The sequence below is a fragment of the Nannospalax galili genome, unplaced genomic scaffold, assembly GCF_000622305.1.
Source record: "Nannospalax galili isolate Female #2095 unplaced genomic scaffold, S.galili_v1.0 scaffold765, whole genome shotgun sequence".
NCBI lineage: Eukaryota > Metazoa > Chordata > Mammalia > Rodentia > Spalacidae > Nannospalax > Nannospalax galili.
In genome coordinates this window covers 81,461-94,488 of record NW_008352647.1, presented here as the reverse complement: position 1 = coordinate 94,488, position 13,028 = coordinate 81,461, and the positions used below count along the sequence as shown (strand labels likewise).

Here is a 13,028-nt window from a genome sequence, read left to right as displayed (position 1 = left end):
GTGGGGAATACGGGAGGTGCTTAATAAACAATGGATAGATGGATGAATCGATGAACAGAAGAATGAAATGTGGGATGACAAAATGGCTGAGTGAGGGACTGGAAAGATGGCTCAGCAGTTAAGAGCACTGGCTACTCTTCTGGTGGACTAGAGTTCAGTACCCAGCACCCACACCAGTGGCTCACAACCACTTTTAACTCCAGTTCTAGGGATCTGACACCCTTTTCTGGCCTTTTTAGGCACCCACATACACCTGGTACACATACATATACCCAGGCACAAACACATACATATAAAATAAAAATAATTTTAAAAAATTTGGGCTCTTTTTGAGACTGGGTCTCCCTGTAGCCCCAGCTAGCCTAGAAGTCACTATGTAGACCATGCTGGCGTTGAACTCACAGAGAGCCACCTGCCTCTGCCTCCCAACTACTGGAAAAATAGCAAATTAAAAAAAAAATGTTTTAAGAAGAAAATAGGTCTGGGTGCATGGTGGTGCATGCCTTTTACTCCCGGTACTCAGGAGGTGGAGGCAGGCGGATCTCTGAGTTTGAGGTCAGCCTGGTCTACATGTCTACACAGCGAGTTCCAGGCCAGTTAGAACATGGTGAGACCCTGTCTCAAAAGAAAATAAAGGCTGAGAGGAGGGATAATTTGCAAAAATTGGTTAGACAATTGAGATGGATGGTTGACAGACAAGCTGGAGGGTGGACAGGTAGAAGAGTGGGTGACTGGGTATGGGAAGGGGAGGGAGCAGACTGGAGGGATGCATGAGGGCGCCTCTTTGGTGGACAGCTGAGCGAATGCACACATTAATGCTCAAGGGAGTGAACTGGTGCCTGAGAAAACCTCACACCATGTGTGTGCAATGCTTACAGAAGCCAGAACTTCAAACCCAGCCGCCAAGACCCCCAGAAGAAGGAGAACAATCAGCTTGGATCCTGAGCAAGCGCTTCGAGCCTCTGACAGGAAGTGCCACCTCCCTGCTTCTGGGAGAGCTGTGTGTCTTCAGAATGAAGCCTGGAGGTGTTGAATGTGCCCCACCCCTGCACCCCTGACAACATTCCTCACCCCCACTGGCCCTGTTGCTGGAGTAGTATCGGCCAGGCCGGTTAGATCACAGTGGTGACTCAGGTTTGTGGGCCCGACACCTGGCAGCTTGCCAGAACCTTCTTGGGTAGCCTGAGATCTTACCAACCCTCTCCCTACTGTGTCCCTCAGACACAGGAGTCTAACCCTTACACAATTTATGTGTCCTAGGACAGTGCTGTGACACCCAGTGTGATTTGGTGGAGTCTTGTCAGCCCAGAGATGATTCTCAGCTTTTCCAGGTACACTGTGCAACCAGGCAAATGCCTTAACCTTTCTGAGTCACAACCTCATGGCTTATTATTTTTTTAATGAATGTTTCACCTGCATGTGTGTGCAGTGCTTACAGGAGCCAGAAGAGGGCGTTGGATCCCTTGGAAGTGGAGTTACAGATGGTTGTTAGCTACCATGTGAGTGAGTGCTGGGGACCAAACCCAGTCCTCTACAAGAGCAGCCAGTGCTCTTTACCGCTGAGCCATCTCTCCAGCCCCCACAACTTCGTCATTTAAACGAAAAGCTCTCTTCTGTCTTGGTGGTAAGGAATCAGAAGAACAAGTCATGGCAAACTGCTGAACTGCCCCTGGCATACAAGGTACAGGGCCCCATGTTTCCAGGGACATGACGCTGGTTTTTTGGTGGAAATGTATGGGGCACTTGCAAAATGCCAGCCAAGTACTGTGCTCAGAGCCCTGCATGGGTTGAACTGTGTCCCTCCACACAGATACTAAAGTTCTAACTCCCAGGATCTCAGAAAGAGACCTTATGTGGATATAGGGTGCTGGCACTTGTCCTACACAACCAGGGTCCATACATAGAGGGCAAATCTGGCCCCGGTCCCACCTGCAGGAAGGGAAAACAGCATGCAGACACCAGAAAGACTCTATATGATAAAGACAAGGCAGAGAGTGACACCGCCACCACAAGCTGAGGATGTTGGGGAGCCCCGGGAGGGCTCTCCTGCACAGGCTTCAGTGAGCTAGGTGTGCAGGGCCCTCACCTCACACTGCCAGTTTCTGCCACTCTGAGACACTGCCTGCTACTGCTCAAGGCTGCTTAGCTTGTGCCCTGTACTACGGTGCTCCAGAGGGAATGTGCCAGCTTTGTAGATGAGTACATAAAGCTCAAAGCCATGCGGAGTGGGAGGAGACCGAGGGGTAGGCAAGGGGGATTCCTGGTCTGGACCCAAGATTCAGAGTGGAAACCAAGGGCAAGATAAGACGGTAGGTGTGACAAGGGGCATGGGGCTGTGTGAGACTAGAGGCTGTCAGGACCCAGCAGCACCTCTGTGCTGTGCTTGCTGGTGGCTGTCCTCCGCACCTGACTGGAGGTGTGACAAGAGGCATGGGGCTATGTCAGAAGTTTAGACTATGAGACCTGCTTCCCACCAGTCTGAGTCATCTCACCTGCCTTTGCCAGGTATTCCCAGGAGAACCTCCAGGAGGGCCTGGCTGCTCCTGCTTTCCCTGAGTCCACCCTAGGCTGCTCCTGACAGTGGTCTCGGTGTGGGCTACAAGCCCAGGTCTGCAGGGATGCTGGGCAGTGGCCAGCACACTCTGCTACAATGGGTTAAGCAGCTGCTGGGACTCCATGGGCCTGGGCTCAGGATGCCAGCAAAGCCAGGGAGTAGCTCCAGCCAGGGTGAGTAGGGGGCTTTACCCCAGAAGTTCCCAGGAAGCCCCAGCACTGGAAAGCCCCATCAAAGCACAAGTGAGACTTTGTGTATGCATGTGCATGTGAGGGTATGAGTGAGAGAATGCATGTAAGAATGTGAGGATGTCCGTGTTTATGTTTGTGCCTGTGTGTTGGGAATGTGTAGAGATGGGGAAAACAGGGTCTTTTTAAAAAAATATTTTATTATTTTATGTATGTGACTGCATTGTCTGCATGTATGTAAGTGTACCTGCAATGCCTACAGAGGTCAGAAGAGGGCATCAGATTCCCCCAGAACTGGAGTAGTGGATGGTTGTTAGCCACCATGGGGGTGCTGGGAATCGAACCTGGGTCCTCTGCAAGAGCAGCCATCTTAACTGCTGAGCCATCTCTCCAGTCCTGAAAACATGTTCTCATACATGACATGCTGGCGTCACTGTTCATAGGGTCATGGGGTGACTTAGCAACTTTTTTTGTCTTTTTTGAAACAAGTTCTCCCTGTAGCCCCAGCTGGCCTGGAACTCACAGAGATCTGCCTACCTCTGCCTCCCAAGTGCTGGGACTAAAGGCATGTGCCACAATGCCCAGCTAACCTTCTGCAAGCCATACTACATGGCTGCCACACACAGAGATTGCTCCTTCCAGAAGTTGAGGAGTTCATTGAATCCCACTGGTCAGAGACAAACCCTATCCAGCTGCATCAGTGGGTCCCAAAGGGCAGTGCCACACTGGACGAAGAGTGAGGACTCCACAGGGATCCACAGGGGCAGTGTGCTCCAGTGTATGCTGTGGGTGGATTGATCTGACAAAAGAGGAGCAGCCGATGGTCACAGATCAGCCAAGTCAAGCTCTGTCTCTCTCCTTGAGACATCTAATATCCTTGTGCTATCTGCTGGGATGTTAGAGGAGGGATAAAGAGAACAAAGTGGTATCAGGAGACACTTGGGAGCACCTGTCCCCCTTCCTATCCTCCCTGTCACTCCATGGTAACCAGTAGAGCTTCAGAACACTTTGGGAATTTTCCAAGGCCCAGAACTTTCAATCTCCCACCACCTGTTCCCAGCCCCAAATCTGGAGAAAATTGACACTAGGTCAGAGCCTGGCTCTGGAGCCATTGGGGCTGGGTTCGAATCCCCACGCCTCCAGTATGACTTGGGCAAGTTACTTGGCTGCTCTGTGCCTCAGTTTCTACCTCTGTAAAACAGAGATAACCAAAGATCCTACCACATAGAATTTCTTAAAGTTAAAAAAAATTTTTTTTATGTGTATGAGTGTTTTGTTTACATGTGTGGAAGTGCACCCGTGTGCAATGGTCCATGGAGGCCAGAAGAAGTGGGGTAGAAGATCCCCTGGAACTAGAGCTATAGACAGTTGTTAGCCTCCATGTGGGTGCTGGATACCAAACCTGGGGCCTCTGCAAAAGCAGCCAGTGCTCTTAATTGCTGAGCCATCTTTCTAGCCACAACAGAATTTTTATTAGCAATCCCATGTATGACACATATATGAAAACATGCCCATTAAATGTGAGTGGCTCCTATTATAAGGAAGCCTGTGGTAGGCACACCGTAGACATTCACACTACAGTCTAAGGAGAGAGTTTGCAGTCTGACACGGAAAATTCATAGTGCTTCTTTGAACAGAGAGGGATGAGGGTGGGGCACTCAACAGAAGGCCAGGGTAAATGAAAGGACGCCAGCAGGTCTGTCAGGGCTATCCTGGGCACAGGAGCCCCCCCCCCCCGCCGTTTCTTTAATAGGTAACCAGCACCTCCTTTGAGTTGAAATGGCCAGTCACTCCCACAGGCTGCTCTTATCTGCCCCCTGCAGGGCTCCAGGCTATTTGTGTTGGTGAAGAAGCAGCTGTTTCAGCTGGAGGTTTTGTGGCTCTGTTTGGGGACTCCTAGAGAGGCTTCTAGATCACCGGCACCAGCATCCTCTTCCCTCCTTAGTGGGTCTCTCCATCTGCTTCAGATGTTATGGTGGCCCAGATAATACCTAGGTAAGCAAGCCAGGAACGAGTGGGTGGTTGGGCCCAGGGATGAAGTCAGAATGAAAAGTAAGAGACACAGGTTGATGATAGGGTAGGAAGGGCTCTCTATAGATGGACAGAGCCCTTTCATTGAACCCAAACACCTGGTTTTCTTGCTCCATTCGTTGAACACAGACAAGTCAGGTTATATAAGGCATAGAGTCTGTTAAAAATGAATATGTGACTGGGTATGATGGCACAGGCCTCTAATTCCAACACTGGAAGTCAGAGACAAACCAATATTTGTGAGTTTAAGGCCATCCTGGACTGCATAGTAAGTTCCAGGCCAGCCAGGGTTACCTAATGAGACCCTGTCTTTAACAGTTCTATATTAACTATCTGTCTAGTTTCTTGTCCTCAAACTAAGAATTTTGGACAGGAAATGTTTTGATGGTAGAGTGCTTGCCTCGCATGCTTGAGGCTCTGGGTTAAACTCTAGTACTTCTTAAAAAAAACATTAAAGACTGAAAGCACAGACGGTGGAACCAAGCACAGGGCCCCGCTGTGTGACTGCCACAGTCACGAAGATGGCCTTGTGCACGAACCTCTGAGTGTGTGCTTAGGTGAGAATTTTTCTTGGGAAAGAGCCTCCACTGTTGAAGCTGTGACCCAGAAAGATTAACCAAGAATCTGTAACTGAGGCTCAGTGAGGGCTCTCACTGCTTCTCAGTCCTGCCTCCTCCCTCCACACAGACTAGAGAACATGGTGCTTAGCCACACTTCACAGTTAAGGTGGCTCTGCAGACCATGGGCACAGTGGAGGAGGGGTGGAATCACCAGCTGTGGCTGGCAGTGGAGAGCACTGGAGGCTGAGTCCTGGAGGCTGAGCCCTGGGGCAGCCACCTGCTGTTGGTGGGGAGGAAGGAAGCATCACAGGGGACAAAGTCCTTGGGCTTTGCTTCATCAGGTGGCATTGGGGGTGGAGAATCCCACTCTAGACATGGAAAGCTCAAGCAGGCAGATGACCAAGTTCAGAGGAAGATTAGAGCAACACACATATATGTATCTGGACTCACAGGCTGGAGAGGGAAGTTTCACAGGAATGGGTACAAGGGCTCTCTCTGTTCCTTTGGGTGAATTCTTTTTTTTTCTTAATATTTTATTTTTTATTTTTATTTTAGGTGTATGAGTGTATTGCTTGTATGTAGGTAAGTGCACCCGTGTTGTGCAGTGCCAGTGGAGGACAGAAGAGGCTGTCGGATCCCCTGGAACTGGAGTTATGGACAGTTGTTAGCTGCCACGTGGGTGTTGGGATTCGAACCCAGGTCTTCTGCAAGAACAACCAGTGTTCTTAACTGCTGAGCCATCTCTCCAGCCCCCTGGGTGAATTCTTTAACCATCTGACACCCTGCATTCCCATCTGCATATGGAGGTAAGAATAATACCATCGTGGCGTTCACAGTGAGTGTGGAAAGGACACACTCAGCACATCCCATCAGTCCATGACAATGACTACTAATGTGGGCTTCTATCAATGTGTGTAGAGCCCTCCACATCATGTGTCAGCAGATGCCTCCAAGTTGAAGGTGTCAAATGCCAGGGCTAAGGAAAGCAGGGCGCAGAGGGGGTGACAGGAGGGGGTATCATGATATCAAATATGGGAGGGTGGGAACTCTTCTGACAAAATGACATTTGAGCAAGACCTTAGAGGCAAGAAAGGGCATCTGACAGCTGAGGGAGGAGGAATCCAGGCAGAGGGAAGAGGCAGTGCAAAAGCCCTGAGGTGAGGTCAAGGAGTAAGGGGGCAGGACTATATAAGGGAATTCCTCATGGTTGGGGTGGCTGGTCCTCCACATGCCAGAGAGGTAGCTCTCTACCAGGGACTCTCCACCAGTTCTTCAGCATGGCCAGGGAGCAGAGTATCATACAGTGAGGCAGCCTGTTCCAATGGGGCAGCTGCTGAGGCTTTGGGCAAGTTCCGGCCACCCCACACTCGCAGCCCCTTCATCCCCCCCAGAAAGTCCTCCTTACCCAGCAGAGCAGGCTCACTAGTGGAGCCTTCATCCTCCTGGCCATGGAGTGTCCCCTCACAGCCAGACCCGACTGGTCCTTTGCTCCAGGGCTCCCAGTTGAAGCATAAATCTGAACCATCTTCCTCTGATTCTGTGGAGACAAGGTGTCAGGGTGGGCACAGCCTACGGCACACCCCATCTCCAAAGGAGTCCCTGCCATGTTTGGTGTCCTGGAGCCTTGTCTGAGGCCAGGAGTTGAGGCAGAACCTAGGGGCCAGCTTTGAAACTTCATAGACTTTAGGGTCTTGGAGACCAGGAGGGACCTAGAAAGGAGGTTGTTCTGTTAGAAAGTAGTCATATCCACCTACTAAAAAGGGAGGGACCCACAAGGTGCACGGATGATGTTCTTCTGTGGTCTGAATGTGCAATGTCCCCCAGGCTCATGTGAACTCTTAGACTCCAGCTGGTGCCGGTGCTTTGGAAGGTTGTGGAACCTGCAGGAGGTGGAGCCTCACTGGAGAAAGCAGAAAACTGGGTATAGGCCTTCCGGTTTATACAGCCAGGATCCAGTCCTGTCTGCTCTCTGCTTCCTGAGGATGTCATGTGATCAGATGTCCTGGGCTTTTGCCACCACTCTTTTCCCACCATAATAGACTGCATCCCTCCTTTTTTTTTTTTTTTTTAAAAAAAAAACACATTAATTTTTATATGTTTGTGTGTCTGTGTGAGTGTATACTACATGTGTGTGGGTGCCCACGGAGGCCAATAAAAGGGTGTTGAATCCACCAGAGCTAAAATACAGACAGTTGTAATCCACCTGACATGGGTGCTGGGAACTGAACTTGGATCCTCCAGAAGAGCAGCAAGTGCCCTTAAATACTGGGCCATCTCCCCAGTTTTAAACCATGAGCCTTCCTTGAGTGACTTCTGTCAGGTATTTTGTCATAGCAACGAAAAGAGTAACTACAGCACCTACTGTATTGGACATCGTCCATGGAGAGACACTGAAGAGACAGACATCTAGTCACTGACCTGCCTACTTACCCACGAGGCCAGTCACCAACCACCACCTGTGATTTCCACTGTGGTTCTGTTTCTTGGTGAAACACATCTGAGTAAAAGAACTCCCGAAAGCGCACAGGTTCATCATGAGAGGCCTGTGTGACGCAGCTGGTACACGTGCTCTGCAGGAGACCTGGTCCAGTCATCTAGCTGTACTTCCGGAAGCTGAGAAGTGATTGCAGTGTACCTGTGTCTAGCTTTCAGTTGCATGCTGTGCATGGTATAATTCAAACAAGTCTTAGAGAACTGTACATAAGGACCTCTCTGCTTAAACAAACATCACTCCCCTCATCCAACTGTTTTTGAAAGTCTACAAGCTGTAAATGTGTGAATGAGTTTTCTGGAAGTCACCATTCTTTACCAGAGATAGGTTATTTTTAATATACACTAAGTGCTGAGTATTTTACATGCATTTTTTCTTTTGTTTTACTTTTATGTGTATGAGTGTATTGCCTGCACGTGTGTAAGTGCATTTGCGTCATACAATGTCTGAGGAGGTCAGAAGAGGGCGTTGGAATCCCCTGGATGGTTAAGAATGATTTAGCTGCCACGTGGATGCTGGGAATTGAAACTAGGTCTTCTGCAAGAGTAGCCAGTGCTCTTAACCACTGAGCCATCTCTCCAGCCCCCTACTTACATTTTCTTAACCCGATTTAATGAAGGTCATTACTACAGGCTGAAGCCATTATTTGAAATGCTTGGGATCAGGTGTTTTAGATTTTGGATTTGTTTTTCGTATTTTGAAATAGTTGCATAGATTTTTACTGATTGGCCATCCATAATCAGAAATAAAAAGTCTGAAATGCTCTCAAATCTATCCATTTGGGGTCTTAGCTATTTGGATTAGGAATGCTCAAGCTAGTATTTTTCATATTTTAGAGACAAGGAAGGCTCAGAGTTGAAATGAGTTGTCCAGGCTCATAGGCAGGGTTAGCCTGGAATCAATCAGCCTCTGGTTCCATAGTCCCATGGAGCATGCTTGAAGTCTGGGGACTCAGAGGCAGCTTTGGACCTTTTGCTCCAAGGCCCACCAGGCAAGGCACCTTGCCTGTGGCCTGTCATGCCCACCTGCCACAGCCCAAATCCTCCTCTTGAGGCTTCACTCTTCCTTCTGAAAGCTCCTTTCAGGTTGTGTGCTCATCAGAGCATCTTCTGGGAGGGCTGTGCAGCTCCATCCTTTCCTGTGGCATGGCCATGGGCCAGCAGTGTCCCCTGGTCAGCCGCCCAGGAGTCAAGCAGCCCGTTATATGATTTTTGCCTCCAGATGGCCTCATGACAGACAGCTCTTTCTGCTCCTTACCAACCCTGGAAAAGATACCCAAGCACACCCTTTTGTGTCCCCCAAGGCATTTGTTATGGGGACATACCACTTTTGGGTCCTTAATCTGCCCTGCTAGGTCAGACAGGAACAGGGAAAGTGACAGGTGTTAGAGCTGCTCTTGTCTGCTTTTCATTTGGGATTCCAGATACTCTGATTCTAATACAGGGACAAAACAGAAAACCATAGGCCCAGAGAAGCAAAGTTGCCACCCACCAACTGTGGTCAGGCCCAGACTCTGGCCTTAGGCCAGATCCCAGAACAGAGGCAGAACACGCAGAAAATCCTGCAAGTTAGAAGACAGTGATGCCCAAAGACTGTCGCCATCTCAGTAGGGTTATCTCCTCTGTAGGGCTCAATTCAAAATGTCAGGTGGAGATAGGTAAGGTGAAGAAGCTGGAGAAGCCACCCCCCCAAAGCCATTACCATACTCCCTCCCACAGTGACAAAACCAGCATCCAGCACTGACTGAGCCTGCAAGCTCCTACTATGTGCCATGTGCACAGACATTCAGGATTCTGCACTGTGGGCTCCTGACATGCCTCCACCCAGTGGGGCCTTTTTCGAGTTCTGAAAGGTGGTGAGGGGGAAGCTATGATTACCTTCACTTTGTGGATGAGGACAGGCTCTGGAAGGACCAGCCTAAAGCTGCACAGCCAGTAGGTGCAGTGCCAGGATTTGAAACTTGCATTCCTAACACTTCATAGGCTGACCTGGGGTAGGTTGCTGCTCCTCCCTGAGCCTCAGTTTCCCCAGCGGTATATATATATAAAGACTCCTTTACAGATTTATTCTGAGAATTGGAGGAGATGGCATGTATCAAGAGGTTAGTATGACCTCTTAATACAGTGTTTGGAAGAGCTTAACTGACTGATAGTGGAGCTCAAGTTCCCTAGATGCCAGAGGGATAGGGTATTTTTTCTTTTGAGACAGGGTCTCATGTATTCCAGGTGGGGCCCCAAACTTGCTACATGGCTGAGGATGACAAACTTCTGATCCTTGTCTTGACTTCCCGAGCACTGAGATTCAGGCACACACTACCATGCCTGGTTTATGTGGTGCTGAACAGTGAACCCAGGGATTCCTAAATGCTAGGCAGGCATTCTACTAGCAGAGCTACATCCCTAGCCAGAGACAGGTTTTGCTTTTTTGTTGTTTTTGTTTTGAAACAGGGTTTCCCTGTGGCCTCAGCCTAGAACTTGCTATGTAGACCAGGCTGGCCTCGATCTCAGAGAGACCCACCTGCCTCTGCCTCCCGAGTGTCAGAGACCACTCTTATAGCCCGTAAACAAGGCTCTCAAGTTCCCACCTGCCAGGCCCTGAGAGGGCTCTGGCCTACCCTGGGAGTATGAGGTGAATAAGCTTAAAATCAACTTTTCCCAGAACTATGCAGCCCTCCTAGGATCTTGCCAGGAAATCTCACATAAGAGTTGGTTGAGGTAAACTATTCATGTTGCCTTAACTTGTGACCAGAGCTGAGAGCAGGTTTAGCACCCTCTTATCCAGTTGGCCCGAGGTCAGGAAGGCCTCTGGGTTAAAGGGTGTTCAGGGAGACAGCACAGCTGGGAACAGAAGTGTCTCTCCTGCTATATCCCAGCCTCTCTGTCCCCAGCCTTACGCTACTCTTGGTGGCATGCTGAGGTCAGACCCATTGTCAACCAGCTTCCATGACCCGTGTCCTAGAGAAGGGCAGCTCTTCTGTAAGCTTTGGTCTGGCCAAAAACCTGGAAATAGTCTGGGGACCTAAGAAGTGCCAAAAGTTGCTACATTCCATTGTGTAAGTTGTCATTGCATGAAAGCTCCCAGGTGAGGGTCTGAGTGAGGTGTGCTCTGCTTGCAGAGCTTTTTGCACTAGAAAGTTTTTTTTTTTTTTTTGGTACCTTAGCCCAGCCTGTGCACTAGTGGTGGCCCTAAGGGAACGCAGACAAGCACACAAGCATACTGCTCCACAGTCAAACTCAGGAGCTCTAGGTTAAGAAACCCTTACTAACAACCCTCTTCTCTTCCAGCTGTCCCATGCTTAAAATGCTGTGTGAACAGCCCCCCCCACCCCCCTGCAGCTGTTTCAGGACATTTTATCCTATTTGGGCCCCTGTCCAGCTCTAAGACTAGGGCCCAGTTTGGGCCCAGCAGCTCACTTGACTAAGTAAGAAGCATAACCAGACGATCAGCAAGAATAGCAGCAAACCCACTGGCAAGCAGAGCCAAAACACCAGGAATGACAGTGTGAGCTCGTTCACCAGTGGCACTAGAGGGTACTTCATGGTGCACCTGTGGCCTCATGGGGCCGCCTGGCTTGGGCCAGCAGGCTACCCCCGGGGACCTGGCAGCTTGGTCAAGCTCTGCTTTCAGCTCAATTGTGACTGAGCAGTGAGTGTGATGTAACAAAGTCACAGTGTCCTCAGGCAGCACCTGCAAGGACCAGGAGACTGAAGAGAGCTGGTGGGAAACGCTGTGGGCTTAGCAAGGCCCAGCCTTCTGGGAAGGACAGCTAAGGCTTCACTCCTGGTCTAGCAGCTACCGGGATCATGTGACCCCTCTGATCCTTTTATAAGGTAGAAATGAATAATTCTAAAAGGTAGAGCAATCGTTGGGACAAAAATCACCCCATATAGGTGTTCACATAGTCAGGTCTGGATAGTGCCAGGAACCTGCCAGGCCCCCAGGGTCCTGCCTTACACTTCCATGCTCATAGGAACTGGAGGCTGTGGAGACTGAGGAAGCTAGGTGCTCACAGGCAAGCAGCTAAATAGCTCTGCCAATAGTTGCTACCCAGGAAAGACAGCTCCAGCACCAGTTGCTCAAAGTCTGGATTTATGTGCAATAAATGGGAGGAGGAGGGTAAAGCACTTACCCCACCAAGCATGAGGACCAGTGTTCAGGTCCCCAGAACTTACATAAAACCAGACGAGTGCGTCAGCCCAACTGGAATCCCAGTACAGGAGGCAAAGATAGAATTCTGAGAACAAGCTGGCAGGCCAGACTAGCTGCAAAGACAAGCTCTGCCTCAAAACAGAGATCGGCTGAGGAGGACACCTGACACCACCCACATGCACCCACATATATGAAAAAAAAAAAAAAAAAAAAGGGACAAAACTTTGTTAAAACCTGGTCTACATAGTGAGTTCCAGGACAGCTGGGGCTACAGGGAGACCCTATCCCCACAAATAAAAAAAAAAAAAAAAAAAAAAAGGGACCAAACTTTGTTAGAACACTGTAGGCTAAATCTATCTGCCACGTCACTGGACTGCCACTTAAAAGCTTATTGGCACACAGTAATCTGGAAGCTCCTGCACTTATTAGCAGTTTCAGGGGGACTTTGATGCCTCCTTATACTCCTGACACATCCAAATGCCATTTTTCTCCCATCTGGCCTGTCACTCATCTTTTCAAGTTTTTAATAACCCGACACCTGTGGCAGAAAGCAGGCTCTAGCCTTCTGAAGGGTTCATTAGCCCCCTGAGCTGGAGGAAGGGGCTGTGACTAGGTTGGAAGTCTGGGGGTGAGGAGACAACCATGAGACTGGCTGGTGCACAATCTTCTCCAAGAGTCCTTGGAGGACCTGCCTCAGGCACAGCCAGTAGGTGGGTGTGGCTGGGAGGTGGATTAAATATGCTAGTTCACTGTGGCTGTGCCTTTGGGGAAGCAGCTGTGACTACACAGCGAGCCTGGAGTGATGGAAGGCAGGCTTGACATGGCGAGCACGGCACCTTGTGACAGGTGAACAGGCAGTCACTCTACTGGGGAGCAGCTACATCAAGTGGGTGGTAGACGGGAAAACAGCAGTCTAGGAAGAAGGGAACCCAGGCCAGGGTAGGGGAAGAAGAGCTGATGCTCTGAGACCATGTTCACAGGGAGACCCAGACTCACTGGGGGCTGAAGCCACAGTTGACTTCTGGGCAAACAGTATTCAAATGTGCACCAAAGAG

General features: G+C 49.8%; 1 protein-coding gene across 1 annotated transcript; it reads right to left on the bottom strand.

Annotated features, from left to right (window-relative positions):
- Positions 1-4,650: 4,650 nt before the first annotated feature.
- Adig (adipogenin) lies at positions 4,651-11,363 on the bottom strand. The gene is made up of 4 exons (XM_029554321.1): positions 11,238-11,363; position 11,094; positions 6,739-6,870; positions 4,651-4,733 (listed from the first exon to the last, which is right to left on the bottom strand). The coding sequence occupies exons 1-4, from the start codon at positions 11,361-11,363 to the stop codon at positions 4,684-4,686; spliced, it is 309 nt and encodes a 102-aa protein (XP_029410181.1). The 3' UTR covers positions 4,651-4,683.
- Positions 11,364-13,028: the final 1,665 nt, after the last annotated feature.